A 19,914-nucleotide genomic window follows, 5' to 3' on the forward strand; every position below is an offset into this window, starting at 1 on the left:
AAGAGGCTGAGAGCAATGAACTGTTGAGGCCTAGTAATTCAGACAGGTATATTCAGGAAGATTTGAGGCCGATTTTGGCGGAGTATAATCGAAATTCGGTCTTTATGTGTTTAATTGTTAGATCGGTGCCGCATGTTGGACATTTTGGGGAGTCATTTTTACTCATTAGATGACTATGAGTTTAATTTGTGTGTGCCCGATCCGCAGTCTAGTTAGGACAACTTTGAACTTTCTAGGAAGATATGTGGGATTTGTCCATATGAACACATCTTGGTAAGATTATTATCTAGGGATTCTCATGTAGGCTTTTTATTATGTTTTAATTTTAAAGCGAGTTATGAGTTTTTTAAGATATACAAACAATTAACAATTTTAACTCGCTTTAAAATTAAAATATTAATAAAAAACCTATGAAAAGCCTTAGATAATAATCTTAATTTTAAATTTTATTAGAGGTCAATAGTTCACTTTAAATTTTAAACTAACAGAGCTACACGACGTGTTCTGCTGAGCGTGGAAATTGCTATGTTACGCACTTGTAAGACGGAGACAAAACATAAAGAATTTTACTTTGAATTCCTCGAAATAAAAAATTATGTATGTTCCTGCTGTAAAATCGCGTATATTTTAACACGCACTAAATACATAAACTATAAAAATTAAATAGGCACTTATAATATGATTTGTATAGTCCAAGAATTCTGCGTTTTGCCAATTAAATCGAGACAGGCTATCTAAGGTTTTAGACATTAACCGTGGTTTCACTTACCCAGGATACACGCGTGCAGCAAACACACGAAAAATGCAAACACGTCCGGATACTTGCCAAACAGTGTCTCGTGAAGTTCACCCAACACGGATATCGTCGTGTTTCTGATAACGTTGTCAAACATCGAATCGAAGAACCCACTCCATGCTCTGGCCACAGACGCAGCACCTAAGTAAATCAAACATGCAAAACAAATTATATTTATTATTATTATTATTTACGTGCTGATGCATTTTTAAATTTATTAAGTACCTAGGTATAAATGAGTGATTCGCAAATCATGCTCATGATTTTTTTTTTTTAACTATTTGGGTACAAAGGATATTAAGCCAATGATAATGGATAGTAAGATGGGTAGGCTATTATGGTTAGACAATTTTAATATAGGTAATTAATATTAATCTACCAAAATTGTATAATTTGTAAAAATTTACCGAGTGTAATAAATACTAGATCCAATATTACATATACCTATTTTAGATTTTGTTTAACCATTTTTAAGGACTATAATTATTTACCTCTTATAGTACATTTACCTATAGAGGTACGTTGGTAGGGACTACTACTCTGAATTTGATAACTTTAAAACTATTCGTTTGGATTTTTATTTAGATCCAAAAAAATTTTAAATAATCACCGGCCTCACAGTATAGACTAGAATTGTTGGTTCACATTTGGAAAAAAGAAGTTTGTAACACTGTTGGACACTCTTTAATAGCCACATAGGTGCAATTTAATAAAAATTATATATATATATATATATATATATATATATAATTATAACAGGTGATTAATCTCAACCACGTTCAGAGTTCACGAAGCTCAAAGCAAAAATATATAAGTAAAATTGTAGTAACACGTGATTGTACGATGTGTACGTCTATATTTTGTTAATAACTGCGTAGGTATTAATCTAATAATATATGTGTATGGTAAACTCGTTAGAAAACTTACTACACTCTTCAGTGTATATTATGCCACTAAACACATTACGGGATTCTGAAAATTGTTTTTTTAATGCGTCCCATGACAAATATTTACACCTGTATATACGATATCATTTTAAGCCCATTTTTTGAAAACTAGTAAAATATATTACATACATATTTTAATATTTATGATTTCAATCCACAATTTGACCATAAATCACCATTAGTACCTATTTAGCAGTGTTCCGGAGTAGTGCGCTAAGTGTTGCTAACAGTAGTAGCACGCTAGTTTGTTCGCATAACAATTAACGTAGTGTCGCTACAATAAAACAATAGAAATTAGCGAAATACTTTGGACATTTTCTATGAGCAAAGCGAAAACTACCAATATTTTGTCATTACCTTCAACCTATTTGGCGATACTTAAAGTAGTATACGATAACTATTGTTTTTATTTATTAACATTGTAATAATGAGGACTGTAATAGTGATTTATTTGATTTTAATGTTATAAAATTAACCCACGAAGTCAAATCTTGTCCAATTATCAAAATTGAAATCAGTATATTGTATAACTTACCAACTTTAGAATATTTTGAAAAAATATAGTGCGTTACATTTAAACAATAGCGTTGAAGCAGCGCACTACATAAAAAAAACTAGTTAAATAGCGATAGCTAGCTACTTTTTGGAGGAAGGAGGGGGTAGAATAAAATATCAGTAGCGCCCTGGCCACTGCTATTTAGGTTAAGTGAAATGTACGATAAATTATTTATGGATAATTATTATTATTGTTATTAAGTGTTTCTGACATACAAGGCCATCAAATTTATTCCTTTTAAATATCATACAATTTTGTAATTATATTTGTGCGAATTTAGTAATTATGATGGTAAGTACAAAGTATTTAAGTTAAATTTACTTAGTTTAGTATAGCGTAAGTATAGATAACTAAAGTGATCACGGGGTATAAGTCTAATGTGACTATGGTGAGTCGCATGAGATTGTTGTGATGACTAATGGCACAAGAATATTGGACTAGTGTTATTTTTTTAAAAATATTTTTCATTCGTTGACTTGCTTCCATTTGTCACATTACTTGACATAGAACTTCACACTGTGTATATTAATAGTGTATAAAACATCCAATACTGATAATTTATCAATAATTGCATTAAACGTTATAGGTTTTGCCGCATGAAAACCTCACAACCAGATTCATTTCTACTACATAAAAATAGTTCTGATGACGCCCAACTAATTCTCAAAACAGTTGATGTATAAAATATGACCGTTGTACACGTGTGTTCAAAAAAATAAATACTATCCTCATCGATCCATCATTCACCGAACGCACTGAAAACTTTAGAAAATACAGCATAACAAAATATATTGCTGGACAAATACGAACAAAAACAACACAAATCAAACCAAGAGAATAAACATAATACATTAGTTTGGATTTCCAAAGGTCGCAAAGTCAAATGAGAAGCCAGAAATCTAAAGTCAAAAAGACAACAAGACTAATTGATAGTGTAATACACCACTCTTAGAGGTAAAAACTTAACAGACACATCAAATCAAATTTGAAGACAAAATTGAAATTAAATTCAAAAATATCTACAAAAATAAATCTAAACTGTCTGAAACATAAAACACAACATATTAAACAATACTGAACTTACTACAAATCAAACTTATCAGAATTATACACCGCAGTTGGTTTCCTAATGGAAATCAAAGAAAATCCACTATAGATTATAATATGTGAAACCTATAACCTAACACTGAACATAACTACACCCACTGGCAGATGGCCACTAGATAACCATCGTCCATCATCAAAATATTTTAATCTCAAAAAAGAAACGTTTTAACGAAATTCCCCCCCAACAAAAATTTAAAATATAAATTTAAAACAAATAATTACCTATGGTGATTATTTTGTAATAATCTGATTAATATTTAAAAAAATAATGATAATAATTTAAATTGTTAGATTATAAATATGTGTTAAGAGAATATTGTACATTTCTTGTATAGATTGTTTATTTTTCTAATAAATATTAAAAAAAAAAAAAGATTATAAATATTACATTATACTTATTGAAAAATTACATTAATATCATAATATATATCAATATACCTAATAAGAAATAATCAAAAATTAAATGGCTTGGAAAATATTGGTAAGCAATATGTTGCAGGTACGATAGAATATAACTATTATAATATAATGCGTATTCAGTTCAATACCTAATTGAATAATTACCAATTAGTGTACATAGGTCATAGAGTAGGAATACATAATTAATATAATAGAATATTATGAAAATCAATAATAACGAATATATGTAAGAAATTTGTGTTCTCTACCCGTAAAGTATACTTATAAGTTCTCACTGGGAGAATATCAGCGCAATATTTATTGACAACATGGATAAAAGGCTTTGATCTAAAATCATTTCTTTTTTAAAGATTTTTCAGTAATTTTAGAGTGATATACAAAAACTATAGAAGGTAATATTTCCGATGATAGGACATATGGGTCTTATATTTTATTATTGTTTAATTTATTATATAAGACTTAAAAAAAAAAAATAAAAAATTTAAATTTAGACGATGTTTAAATTTTGTTGAGACGATATTCAGACAAATCAATATGTCATATACACTCAAAAATATTATTTTCTGTTGTTTTTGTAACTGATGGTTTTATTGTTAAGTTACTCAAAAACATAAAAAAAAATGATTCTGTGTAGATGCGTTTCGTGTCTAATGTTACGCGTAGGCCAGAAAGAAAACTAATTTATTATGGATAAACCTATTATTAAACCTCTGTAATGTCGGTAAAAATTTCGCTTTGATGTGTGATTGATTATCGACGGTAAAATTGATTTTGTTTTTTATTGCTATACACAACCATTAGATACTTGAAATGTTCACTCAAACGTTTTTAGCTTAAATTTAATTTTTCTAAACGTGGACTTATTTATGAAATATTTTTTGTAATTTTGTTCATTTCTGATTTTAGATTATTATTATTCGTATATAAACTGTACAAACAGATTATTTCATTACTGTCAGGTATATTAATTCAAGAACAAAAAAAAAAAGAAACAACGTTTTAATCCGTCGTGTCCAGTCAATAATTTCTTAGTTTACGGTACCTAACTTAAAGTTTCTATGAGCGGTGCTGCGGAACTCGGATGATCTACAAGTGATAGTAGAATTGATTAGATATATAAATACCTGTACTGTGTTGATAAAAAAATGTATTTATGTCCAATGATTTATGATAGCTTATGTATACATATAGATGATTTACATAGTAATCATACAACTTCGACGAACGTAAATATATTTAATTATGTTACTTAAAATCTAAGAATAATTGTTAATAGCTTATTTATGATGTTAGTTAAAACCCACGAATAAAATCCAGATTCAATAATAATAACGTATCCACATTGGCCACATTATCGGATATAATGTCCGCTTGGAAAGGGTGACGATATAGCGTGAATTCACAAAAATTATTTAAAAAAACATAGGAATGTACACTAAAAAGTTTTAAAATATATATGTTGCGTGCGACTCTGCCAGAGATCCAAAACGCATAGGTAATTGCATAATTGATAATAATAATAATACATAATAAAAATAAAAATACAACACATAATACACAATTGGTGATGTGTGAAATAAATAAATAAATGTGATGTAAATAGATACATGACATTTTCACCAAATGTTTATATTATAAATATATTCTATACACCATGCAATTTTCAAAAATTTTCGACTTAAGTTGAACTATTCATAGGCATTTGAAATTTTGGATCATTATTAGTATTTTTTAAATTAATATCGATAACAATTTATTTTTTGGGTAGAAGATCTTGAAAATTTAATACAAGGTTTTAAACATATTGTTAGAATAGCTGCAGGTGAAAAATAAAATAAATTCATAGTCACAATTTTTTTTTATAAGCATTTAAAGTTTGAACTTTGACAAAATACGTAAAAATCACGAAAATTCGCAAATTATTTTGAGCTAGAAATTCATAAAAAAATTTTTTTTTAAATCTAAGATTTGAAAATTTGATACAAGGCTCATAATGTATTTTTACAATAGCAATTGAAAAATAAAAGAAATATATAGTCACAATTTTGTTTTATAAGCATTTAAAGTTCAAATTTTGACTAAATAGGCTAAATTACGGCAATGTTCAGATTATCTTTGATAGAAATTCATAGAAATTTTCCTTTTATATCTAAGATTTGTGAATTTAATACAAGGCTCCTATCATATTTTTACAATAGCAGTTGAAAAATAAAAGAAACTAGAAATTCATAAAAAATTTTCTTTTTAAATCTAAGATTTGAAAATTTTTAATAATCTATAATATGTCCTAGACAGATAAACCGTCTTCGCTCAGAATCGTTTTTCGTATACAATGATATAATATCATTGGATTCAAATTTAAATCCATCCATTACAATTACCCACTTGTAACCTACTTTACAGCAGAGCGGCATCCATGACTTACCCGCCTTTTTTATTTTCTAATCTACATAATATTATTTTGGCACATATTTTTAGTGCATATAAATGCATATTTCCAGCTTTTAGTGCAAAGTGCAAAGTTATTTAAGCATTTTTTAGAGTCCTGGTTATTAAGTTATTGAATTTAAAAAATGAAAAAAAAACGAAAAAATTTATTCCGGTACCGGGAATCGAACCCGAGCCTCCTGGGTGAAAGCCAGGTATCCTAGCCACTAGACCATACCGGATTGATGAGTAGTGCTGATTAATCAGTTATATTTATAGATATGTTAATACAAATAAATTACTTTATTTAGTGACTATTTTTTAATTTGATAGTTTTATTTTTCATACAAGATACAACCATTACAATTAATACTATAATTAATAGGTAGCAGGTTCCTATTATTTAACACAAAATGTATTAAAATAACAAGGAACTATTGGTTTTACAATTATGTGTTTGTTTATCTAGGTAGATAAGACCTATCTATATCTTTTCAGAGCTAGAAAATTAAGCACTTAATAAATTGTTCCATCCAATTTTATAAGATGTTGAAAATAGGACTAGGGATAATTTGAAATGGCTATAGACACTTTTTTTTACTTAAAATAAAATAAGTTGAAGGTTATATAGGTACCTACTTATTCAAATTGTGGCCCATGAAAAATGTATTTTTTATCTTTTGACCCTTATTAGCATCAAAAAAGTCACCGAGCCCTTGATCTACACAATCATGAACTTCAAGCTTCAATAGCCATAATATATCAAAACAAATAAATGTGATAAAACTAAAAAATAACAACATACCTGCCTACTTCATTTTTTTTTGTTAATTACGAAATACCTATACAACTTACATATAGAACTATTAGAGCTGCACAGAAACTAGTTTTTTTGTAGAATGTTGTGCAGTATGTTTATGGGTCTGTTAAATTATATTAAGGTGTAATAAAAAATAAAATAAAAAAAGTAAAACGTAGTTTTCAAACAAGTTTGATGAATAATATTAATTGTTGAAAATTCTTTTAGGTAATACTTATATATAGTTCATTTTGAATAAAATCTCGTTAATTAGAATAATTTAATAATAATTTATCGTATATTGGTAGATATAATGCTATACCTAACCTTTATGGCTTATATCCGTATAATGTTCACTCCTTAACAAATTATCTTTGACAGAATTACAAAACTATTATAGATGCTAGTTATACGATACGAACACATAGTGTTTATACATTTATAAGCTTGTACATAAAATAGAAGTAAGAATTCTTATTAGGTGGATACTTTGTTTTTTCCTACAATAAGAAACTTCGATTCCTTAAACCTTGAAACGTTTCAAGAGGATTCATATTATAGCTGCAGCCTGCAGCCATCTCTGTTCTACTTTAACGCACACTTGATGTTTCAGTGTTTGTATATATATAGTTACCTATATTTTCTATATTGAGCATCATCCCATCTGAAAAAAACTACCTAAATACTTCAAAATTGCTGTGCGTTGGTGCAACTATGGGGTATCACCCCTAAGTCAAAATTAGCACCCTAAGAAATTGTTTAAAAAGTTAGGTACCATCACGTCACAAAAAATATCGGAGCTTAAACTCTCACTTGTTCAAATATCTAGTTGCTTCGATGTTGCGGCGCTTACAATAATTTGTTTGAATGTACATGAATTGTGAAACCTTTTAAACAATATAGGTATCGTATTAAAAAAACAACGTTCAAATATTGTCTATACACAGAAGAGTTCTCAATGTTTACATTCTCGATAAGGTTAGCATAATATATAATGGACATATATGGTTCCCTAATTTACTATATCATAAAATATATCTATAAATGTTCACATAAATGCAAGTTATACAGGATGCATTTTTTTGTGATATGAAACACTCATTGTCTCAAAAAATATTTACGCTATTGAAAACATGAACATGATATGTTACTGAAGTTACGACTAAACAACGTGTTTGAAAAAAATATAATTTTTTAGTATAATATAGATGCCTACTACGTTACCACATATGTTGTTCTCCACCATTCCGTACATCAATTTCTCAATCCATGAATATATTTATGTCTGACAAAAATCAATACCTATGACTAATATGATGATTTCACATTTCAAATTTTTTTTTTTACTTTAGATAGGCTCTTATAATTAACAAAGAAGGTATAGTAGAATACAGTAACTAAGATTATTGTGATATTTTTGAATTTATAGCCCAATAATTTTTGGGTTGATATAGACACCTATGAACCTAATCCCGCCATACAACTTTTTATGTTTTATACTTTCATGTAATTGCGGTATTATTCGCATTGCATAAAAAATTTTAAATTTAAAATAAATACTTTTTTAGCAGTCGTTGCAAAATTAAATGTTGTGTTATCGTTTAGTTATTGAATGTGTATTTTACGAGTTAATATAAATTGGGGTAATAATAATAAATAAATTTCGGTGAATAATTAAAATGAAAAAAATATATCAACGGTACTCTATCTGTTGCCGAACAGTCTTCGCCAGTAAGTATATTAACTACGATTGGTTAACAACTCGGTCTTCAGTGATCAGATGTATTTGATGTTGGTGTTATTAGCGATGTCTATTGCAAATTCCTGATTATTAAGGTACGATATTTCAATAGTAATCTGTTGAACAATCCAAAAACATGTACATTGATAATATTTTTATTTTTTACCTACTATAGACTACAATATCAAGTAATGACTGTGAACGATTGAACTGTGAACTTTTGAATGACCTACGAAACATAATATATACAAATAACAACTACTATCGACTGATATATTATTATTGAAATTTATAATGTCTAGATAATCTTTCGTGTGTTGGTAGCCAAGTAGATAGTAGTAGGCTTATAATAAATGTATAATAAATTAATAACTATAATAAAAGAAAACACATTTAACATAGGTGCTTAATTTAATCGATGACCTTCATATATAAATTATCAAAACTTAAACTATCAGTATAAAGTTTTGTTTTTTTTGAGATGTGCCTAAATGAACATGGAAATGATGAAAATAGTTAAGATGTTCAAAACATTTTAATTTAAAAACTTGTTTAGAACAAACGATTTATAAGGACATATGGTTATTCATTTAGGAATTCTCATAGAATCTATGTTTGGTTGAAAATTGCAGTAATAATTAATAATATATTACTTATTTGTAGTGTCTGTAATACCTTTTAAAAAAAAAAACTGTTTAAGTTATATCAGTTGCGCTAAGTTTTTTTAAAATTCTTTGTAATAGTTAATAATTTATTGTTAATAAACAAATTTTATAAAATTTAATAATAAGTACTTTGTAAATAGTTGTTTGTTTATTTTATTCGTTGCACCTAACCTCACTATCACACATCTCTAAAATATGTTATTCTTTATTATCAACCACAGTTATAGTGCTTAAGTATTTATATCTTTTATAATAAATTTATATCCAATCTTGTTATCAACTGGATAATATTGCACTAAAATTGTTAATTATCAGTTGAATATTAAACTACCAGGGTTAGGCGTTCCTGACACGCATTTTTACCACAAGAATAATAAATAACTGTATTGCACCTTTTTGTCCTTTTTTTTCCTATTTATTATTATACACACAATCTGTACCTCGTGGGTATAATAAGAGTATTAGCTGAGATAAATAAAGTACATGAACAAGCTTGATAAAAACAGCCACCCAGCGAGGACACTTATAATGTATTGCACCTAGGTAGCCATTTATTATTCCCAATATTTTTTGATATAATTTTATTATGTTATTTTGAGAAAAGAGATAATCATTTTTGAGATATTTGCTACTGTTAAACTTGGTTCTATTAAAGTTATATACAATATTCTGATATTACTATTATTTAGTTGTCAATTCAGTAATCTCAACGTACACACTCACTGAAAAATATAAACTAATGAATTTTATTTACATTTCAAACATTCTTATCTACACTTAACTACTACAGTATGGTGAAACCCGAAAGCGCAAATCAACCTTTTTCCCCCATAATTAAAAAGCATCAGACATCCACCTAATCTCTGGGCTGAGCCATCTTCGAACGAGTCGAGGACTACCAATGGTCCGGAATCATGTCACCGTCATTTGAAAGATCAATTTTATAAGTTATAACGCGCACTCATCTATTTATAATTTTATTGAAATGATTAAAGAACATCAAGCAGAAGTTTATTTAAAATTACAATCAAATGGTCAAAAATCTACGAATCGAAAATCTAAAGTCATCTCCAATATAAAAACTTGGACCTTGTATAAACAAAAAAAATTTCTAGATTGGAATACTTGAAAACAGTAGGTTTCAAGTTTCAAATTTAAGGCGTTCAAAGTTAGGTTAAAATAATACTTAAAATTATATTTTCTATTTTTACTGATTTTTTGTTGATACTTGTTTAAATAATTTAAAATTATATTTTGATTTTTTTGAACTAATTAATATCACTGTTAATGCTTATTTTAATATTAATAATAACTAAAATTTTAATTAAATACGCTTTTTTTATAAATTTGATTTGCGCTTATGGGTTATTTAAAAGGTAATTTTTTTTGCGCTTATGGGTAATTATTTTTGCACTTTTGGGTTGCGTTTGGGTCGTATTTTGCGCTTATGGGCTACAGCCTTAAAGAACACCAAGCAGAAGTGTATTTAAAATTGCAATCAAATGGTCGAAAAACAACGAATCGCAAATCTAAAGTCATTTCCAATACAAAAACTTAGACGTTGTTTAAAGAAAAAAAAATTTCTAGATACTTGAAGAGAGTGTGCTTCATATTTCAAATTTAATTTAAACGTACCTTCTCATTTTTATATTAGTTTAATATATTTATTTATTTATTCATGATACTAGTTTAACTAATTTAAAATAATACTCAAAATTATACTTTTTATTTTTTGAACTAACTTTAATATCATTATTGTAAATGATTAAATATTATTAATAATAACTCCAATTTTAATTAAAGACACATTTTTTATAAAATTGATTTGCGCTTATGGGTTACTAAAAAGGTAATTTTTTGCGCGTTTGGGTCATATTTTGCGCTTATTTGCTACAGCCATACAGTATATAAAAATGATTTCATTTTTTTTTCTTTATATAGATTTAAAAACTATCGGATGACTATCAATAAAAATTATATCAATAGATTCCTCATCAAGACTCACGAAAGTCCATTATTCTTTTGTTTAAATATAAGATTGCCGTTGGTTATATATATAATAAAATGGTTATATGTAGATTGGATATAATTGTCTGTGTTGTATAATATTTTGCCATTGAGACTATTTAACAAAGTTATTCTGTAAAATTGTAAAATTGAGTAACAGCGCTTATAAGAGGAAAATAATTGTATATGGTTGAAATTAGAATATAGAAATCTATGCTAAAAAAAAACTATAGATTTTAGATTTTAGACATAAACCAATTGACAACAATACAGAATTTCAACTGAAGCAAAGCGGAAACGATCAGTGGTTCACATGTTATTCAGTACATTGAGACTAGACTTTTCAAAGTTTCTACTGTTCGCATCGCAATCGTCACGTGTTTTTCTAGAAACATAAAAACCTGCATCGTTGTCATACTGCAGTATGCGACTAGCCGCCGTGCGTCCGTATATTAGACCATTGAATTTAGTTGTTTGACATTGCATAGCCCCGTGTAGTAATGATATTATTATTATTATTTATTAATGGTATTATACAAAAGTCACAAACTTGATTATAATATAATAAATTAAATTACAAGTTTTCAGTCTACCCAATGAATTTACTTGCGAGTCGCCACTGGAAACGATAAATAAATCTATTGTTATTTGTAATGGATAGTCGGCTAATATTACAGTCATATCTTATGAATTTAAAGTTTTTAACCAATTATTACTAAAATTAGCACACAAATTATTTGGGAACCAGGACAGATCATAAGCGTATTTAAATAAAAGCCAACACGGGTAACAATTATTACTAACAGCAATTATATTATATTAAAGGCCAAAGTGTGTATGGCTGAGGATAATTATAGAATAAAAAAACATAGATTTTAAAAATTCGAGGAAGAAGATTTATATACAGATTGAACCGGTTTTTTAGGGTGGTTTGCCCAATATTAATAATATTAAAATCATAACCACGTACCTATTATAACCCTTCAACTCTTTTAACTTGCAATTGGTTCACGTATGGGAAAAAATAGTGGTTTGATTTATCCTCGGGCAATGCCGTTGATAATACGGCTACCTAGTGCTTATATATTATTTGAGCTTGTAATTGTTAATTTATTTTCGAATTGAATACCTACCAATTTTTATTCTGCTTTCAAGCCATTTGAAAAATAATTAATATAAAGAGGCGTCAAAAGATTCAAACCGTTATTTTTTTTTTTGAGCAGAGAAATGAATATAGGTATATTAATTTTACAATGCTTTAGGTTCTTGGATTCTACATAAATTGAATGATGGTTTTTTTTTATCTAAACATGCTTAAGAAAACTTATTAATTAATCTATATTATACAGGATGATTCACCAAGCATGCTCACCCCCATTATTTCCTTTAATATTACATTTTTTTAAATTCTTGATATTTTTTGTGCTAATTGGCGATCAAAATTCTCAAAAAAATTATCCGCTAAATAATTTACAGTAAAAAATTGGGGTTCTCATTTGAAAAAACAAAAGTTTGCATCACCACAGGACCTTAAGTGGTATAAAAAAATCTCAAGAATTTTAAAATATAGTCTTCGAGTAGGTATATTTAAAAATTATAAAAATCAGATTTTAAATAATTGCATTATTAAAGAAAAAATGGGATGAGCATACGTGGTGAATCATCCTGTATATTTTTGATTTGTTCGATAAAACATCGTTTACTTGATCATACACTCAGAAACCTTCAAATAGTAATACAAGGTTCCACATAAATTGTTCAGATACCAATTAAAAAATATAGAAAAAATAAATACATAATTTTGTATTCAGAGTGTTCTACGGAATATTTTATAATTGACTCATAACTTAATATAACTACAATAATAACATAGGTAATAGCCCGAATAGGTATTATGTATCGTATACATAAATATATACAATATTAAATATACGTATAAAATACGAACATATTCATTGAGGCCCGTTACCTTCTTGAAGAATAAATTATAGTAAAATAAATAAAAAATAAATAAACTCAAGGTTATAAAATAATATCAAGTTTGCAGCAAATATCAATACAAAATACGGTATTTCTAATAGTAAAACAATTACTCTAGCCTACATAATAGCAATATATAATTAAATCATTAAATATATTTAGTTACACAGATTCCGTCATTGCTCAGAATTGTTTTTTGTATATAGCGATTTATCATTAAATACTTTAACACGTATATAACAGTTACCTACTCAACAACGACTGATGAGATTAACTCGATAAAACCCTTCTTATTCATAAAAAATTAATTAGGTATTCAATGTAAGAAACACCACTAATATATTAAACAACAATACAAAACGTCTAAAACTCGTTAATATTTGAGTACATAACTGATTTAATTTAAGTAAGTAAGTAACTGAAAAGTAAAAAAACATTTTAAAAATATCAGGGTTTTTCTAGAAATTATGCAGATACATATTTGCTGTTTTGTTTTTGTTGTTATTAAATTACCTGTTTGGGCTGTTTGATATAAAATCATTGGATGGAATATGTTAATTTTAAAAATAAATTATACACAGAATGTGTAATTCGTGTATCTATAGTATCCATCTTTTTAATTTTGAATATTTATATAATATATATATATGCGTTCGCGACTTCCCTTTCGACAAATCATAATAAACAACAATAGCTTGCAATTATAATAGGTACGTACTATAGGTATACATAAATATTTTTTATTTCATAATAATAATTATAATATTATAATAGTATGGATATGAATGCTGGGCGTCTGGGCCCCACTGAGAAAACTCGTTTCTTCACAAAACACAACCATCTACCCACCACTTACTATTCCGGCAGTTATTTTATAATTGACAAAACAATTTCTCAGTAGAGAACATTATACTACTCATAGAAAATCATCATGCAGTATTAGAGAAGAAAAATTGTTCAATCGATATGCAATTGTATTTTCATTTTTCAATTAAAAAGAGATAAAAGAGTGCAATCACTACATGGCATGTGCGTATGAGTTAAAACAGTGGTGACCAACATTTTTTAAAACAATAATATTATGAACCTAAACTCAACCGTTTAACGCTTTTAAATATACACTAGTTTTAGGTTTATTTTGTATCACTTTTAACCGATTCTAGTGTAACATGAGTTTAATTCAATTAAATGCGTAAGTCTGTGAAATATTATAAAATAAGTTAATATATTATAGACTTCCTTTGTATACAATATTGGCCAGACTTTGGTATGGTCAAGTGGCTAGGATATTAGGAGGTTTGGGTTTGATTCCCGGTTCTAGAATAATATTTTTTATGTTAATTCGTTATTTTTTTTTTATAAACCAATTGTAGGTATTCACTTTTTATTTTTACAATTTCGTATTCGACGTATTCAATCTGTTTCAATACAGTACAATAAGAACATCTGAGGTAATAGATAGTAATACAAATAAAACAAATAGATAGATAATATAACAGAGCGTATAGAAAACCTTTCAGTGAAGATACTACAATTGGGTATTCACTTAATTAAAATAACACATTTTTCAAAATTTTTCAAAAATAATTTCCTATTCTCATATTGTTTTTCGTTCAATATAGATCAGGAATCAAATTTAATAATTGCAAATACAATGAATGAGACATTGTTTTTCAACTTTCCCTAAGAGTCCCGCCACACCATGCGTTTTGGCGGGTCCGGGTAAAACGCATCCGGTCGACCGGAACAACAACTTGCATTGTTTCTAATCATAGGTGCTATATTAGAGCGTTTTGTCGGGACCGGTCGATTCCTGCCGCGAACCGACCGCAACATGTTGCGGTCGGGCGGGAAACGAATCGGCAGGACAAGTCATCAAAACACATTATTTTAAATCGTGTATGCCACACTGTGCGTTTTATCCGCTGCGTTTTTTGAATATTTTACCTGGACATATTTTTTAAATATTTAAATAAATATTTATATTTTGAAAAATGGTTTTTGATACCGATAAATTTATATCATGTATCCAAAATAACCCTTCCATATGGGAAATTGGATCCAAAGATTATATGGATAAGCATATAAAACAAAAAAGTTGGAATACGATTGGTGAGTACATGTTTGAAGATTGGAGTGAGCTTGAAGAACATGCAAAAGAAAGTAAAGGTAAGGATTCTAAGTTATATTTATATTTATTAAATTGCAGTATACAATTATTATATTATGATGTCATGTAAATTACATTATTTAATACATTTATTAAAATATTTTTAAATTTAAAAATAATTTTATTCTAAAACTTATATTTTTATTTAAAAATCAAATCATGTCATATTGAAAATCTACTGCTCCTGGGCCCATAAAGTAGTTGGCAAAGTAATCCCTCACTTCAACACCATGCGAACGAGTCCCTGTTCCACGAGCTTCAATATCTTCTAAGTTGTGCGTTTCAGCATCTTCATAATTTATACCATCTCTTTTACGAACAAAGTTGTGCAGTATGCAACATGCTTTTATAATGTCATCCGTGAAATCTGGCTCCACCTGAATGGCCGTATGTAAAACACGCCATTTATTCGCGAGTATTCCAAATGCACATTCGACTGTGCGCCTTGCTCTGGATAATCGGTAGTTGAACACTCTTCGGGAATCAGTAAGGTTACGTCCAGGGTACGGTCTAAGTAAGTTTGTATGTAAAGCAAACGCTTCATCCCCAATAAACACATATGGTTGTGGGTTGGAACTTGTATTTGGTAAAGTAACTGGTTCTGGTATGTTCAATTTACCTTCATATAATTGTTTACCAAATGCACACTCCTTGAACACATTGGAGTCCCCTTCACGACCATATGAACCAACATCGATTACAACAAAATTCAAATTTGCATCAACTATTGCCATCAAAACGATAGAGAAATACTTCTTATAATTAAAGTAGAACGAACCGGAGTTGTTGGGATTTCTACACCTAATATGTTTGCCGTCTATTGCTCCTAGACAATTTGGAAAATTTGTTTTAGAATAAAATATATTTGATATTTCCACCCAATCTTCTTTGGTCGGTTTAGGCATCTCTTTAGAATTTAAAATTGACCATATCACCTTACAAGTGTCTTTTACGATCACTCCAATCGTACTTCTTCCCACACAAAAATCAAATTTTAATGCAGCGAAGCACGTACCAGTAGATAAATATCTAATAAACAAAAAATACATTATTAACAAATACATTTTGATGGGTCGCTTTTTTTAGTTTTTACATTCTAGCGTAGCAATGAATGCATTAATTTTACAATGTGTATGTTTTTTTTTATTATTTTTTTTTTTTTTGTGTCAGTGTACACGATAAGATTTCGAAATAATGATTCCATATTTTCAACTTAAGTATTTTAGATTATTAATATTTTTTTTTTTTAAATGTATGTCGATAAAAAACTTTAAAATGTGTAATACAATAGGTTCCTTGCAAGGTTTACAAGGTTTCTAAATTTTGTTAGCTAAAATTAAAAAGAAAGTTGAACGTAAATCCACAATAACGTATATGAGCGTCTGAAGTTATGATTTTGACAAAATACGTAAAAATTACGAATATTTAATTTTTTAGATTCTATAAGCCGGAGCGATGAATGTATTGATTTTAAATAATGTGTATTTTTTTATATACCTATATTATATTTTATACTTTTATTCTTTTTTGTGTCTGTCATCACTTTTTAGGATAGTAAAAGTGCTTAGATTTTCTTCAACAGTATTTTTTCTGATAAAAAAGTGAATCTAGTTAATACTTTAGGGGGTCAAAAGTAAACATTTTCCAGTAGTTTTTAAAAGCGCTGTGAAAAACAAAAGAAAAATTAAGGAATAACGGGAATTTTTACTCAAAATCGATTTTGGTTTTTGGTGTAACTCTGACTGAATGTTTATATTAGCATTTTCTATACAGCATAATATTTTTAAAACATTTTGACTTATTTTGAGCTGTTTACGGATATTTGTAGTTTTTTATTCTATAAATATCAATACAATTTTTTTATTTGTTGGGTAAAAATGCGTGAAAATATAATACTAAGCTCTGGATATATTGTTACAATAGCAATTGAAAAATATTAAAAATACATAGGCTCAATTTTTTTTTATAAGCATTTAAACTTAGAATTTTGACAAAATTTATGAAATTTAAAATTTAATAATTATTTTGTAGTTAAAAATTTATAAAATGTTCAACATTTTTATCTAAGGATGAAAAATTTTAAACAAGGCTCCACGTAAATATTCAATTTTATACTGATTTGATTAATTATTTATAATATTATAAATTAATATTATTATAGTGACCGATCTGAAAGCCAAATGGAGACATATTAGAGACCACTATTCAAAATTTATGAATCAGGGTAAAAGTGGCGATAGTGCTAAAAGAAAAAAATATGTATACGCAGAATCACTTACGTTCTTGCAGCACATAATTAAAAAAAGAAGGTAATGAATATATAAATCTAAATTATAATCTTAAGTATATTTAATATAATAAAGATATTTATTACAAACATATTTATAATGCAATCAAACTCAAAAATTTTAGATTTTTAAAAATACTTTGAAACACAAAAATAATTTTTGAGTTTTGAATTTGAATTCAAAAATAATCACAGTTTTTGTTAAAAATTACCAAAAAAATTATTCCCCTAGATCAGACCACTGCGCTGTGACACATTTTGTACCTACATAATTTTTTTTTATAAATATTTCCGGTTACGCCCCTGCAGAGTACCTAGTTAGTTTTATTTGATAAGAAATTATAAAATTTTCATAATTTTCTAATTTTTAAAAATGATCATAACACAAAATATTCATAAAAACGTACATCACTATTCACTAGTAATGACAACTAGATGAATTATTTTTTATTTGCTCATAGGACGACAGGTAATTTCGATGAAAGTGTACAAGAACAAGTGGAAAATACCGGTGGAGAAGATTCATCCTACGAGTTGGTTTTAGATAGTGAAATGATACCACCTCAATCTGACAGATATTCAACTCCAAAAAGTAAAAAACAAAATAGTTCCAAGGTACAAAAGATGACACCATTTCAAAAAGAGTTACTAAGCAATTTAGCTACTTCCGAAGAAGATGTAACTTCTGATCCTGATAAGGCATTTTTATATTCCTTATTACCCGATTATAAAAGACTAAACTATGATCAAAAAACAGATTTTCGTCTCATGGCTCTACAATATTTTAGGAACGTATCATTAGGATCTAATCAAGTACCATCAACTCCACCATATTTTAACATTAGTCAAAACACTAGTCAGAATGTCTCTATTCCAACTCAATATTCAAATATATGTCCTTCATTCAATCCCGGCATGGGGAACAATGAAAATCATAATCTTATGCCACAACCCTTGCCAATATATTCATCTAATTTCAATCCAAATGCTAAACATTCCACACCATATCCTAAAAGCTCATATACTTATATATCTGATCAATCCCAACAACCTACTACTAGTGGAGAATTGTTTGAAAAATTTTAACAGTATATGATTAATAAGTAAAATTTAAATTATACTTATTGCAATAAGGTGCGTCATTTCAGTTTTTAAATTCAAACATGACATTTTTATTTTTTTTTTATAAATATTAAAATAACAAGGTTTTATTATACAGTAAAATATTATATGTCGCTTATTATGTATTAATGACGTTAAAAAAGAATGTAATTTTTAATTTTTTAAGAACAAGAAATTGTTTCATTTTTTATATTTTATAATTAAATAACGAAGATTGTTATATTTTAATGTTATAATTTATACTATACTGTTAAATATTATTTGATCTTTGAATAAAAATAAAGTATTACATTTTTTTTTCTTATAATATATACTGTTTGTCTGTGTATTTTCATAACCTAATACAGAAATTATTTTAAAAAATAAAAATTATTATTTTTAATTTTTGATAACAAATGATTAGTGATAACTTATTAACTATTAATAATCATATACATATATCACGTTGAAAAACTTAACTTTTATACGTAATATAAAAAAAAAACTTACCTTAAAGTAATTGTTAGACGTTCCTCAGCAGATATCGGATTACGAAATTCTGTGGTATTTTTCGTTATATGTGGCCGTAGAGTTTTTAGCAACTCATCAAAACTTGAAATTGACATACGGTAATACTCATAGAATTTATCAGGATATTGTCTAATATTTTCAAAAAATGTCGTAAACTGGCCTATTTTCTCACGATCCATATTTAATGGGTGTACCCAATACCTTCGTTTTGCTTTCGGTGGATCTAATAAGCCTAATGCTTCGGCTACAGCAACAACTTTAATTTTTTGACGATTCATTTTATCTATATTTAAATGTATTTAATATAAACTAATTATATAACTACGATTGAACACATTTATAAAATACAAGTATAGTATACTTATTTATGGAGTGTTCAA

General features: G+C 27.5%; 2 protein-coding genes and 1 non-coding gene across 4 annotated transcripts in view; 1 reads left to right on the forward strand and 2 right to left on the reverse strand.

The window, feature by feature from the left end:
* Nucleotides 1–19,914, reverse strand: part of LOC107173421 (cationic amino acid transporter 4) — a 38,681-nt gene that overhangs the window by 5,797 nt on the left and 12,970 nt on the right. For both annotated transcript variants that reach the window (XM_015523958.2, XM_089218797.1), the window contains exon 4: nt 770–937. In XM_015523958.2, the coding sequence (XP_015379444.2) occupies nt 770–937 (168 nt within the window). The remainder of the gene's footprint in view (nt 1–769; nt 938–19,914) is intronic.
* Nucleotides 6,424–6,495, reverse strand: TRNAE-UUC (transfer RNA glutamic acid (anticodon UUC)). The gene has a single exon. It is a non-coding gene; the product is annotated as a tRNA-Glu (tRNA).
* On the forward strand, nt 15,219–19,331 carry LOC149059007 (uncharacterized). Its single transcript, XM_089218798.1, has 3 exons — nt 15,219–15,614; nt 17,777–17,924; nt 18,364–19,331. Exons 1-3 carry the CDS (start codon nt 15,440–15,442, stop codon nt 18,986–18,988), a joined length of 948 nt encoding a protein of 315 aa, XP_089074924.1. The 5' UTR covers nt 15,219–15,439; the 3' UTR covers nt 18,989–19,331.

The sequence above is a fragment of the Diuraphis noxia genome, unplaced genomic scaffold, assembly GCF_037042655.1.
Source record: "Diuraphis noxia isolate RWA-SAM2 unplaced genomic scaffold, SU_Dnox_SAM2 contig0002, whole genome shotgun sequence".
NCBI lineage: Eukaryota > Metazoa > Arthropoda > Insecta > Hemiptera > Aphididae > Diuraphis > Diuraphis noxia.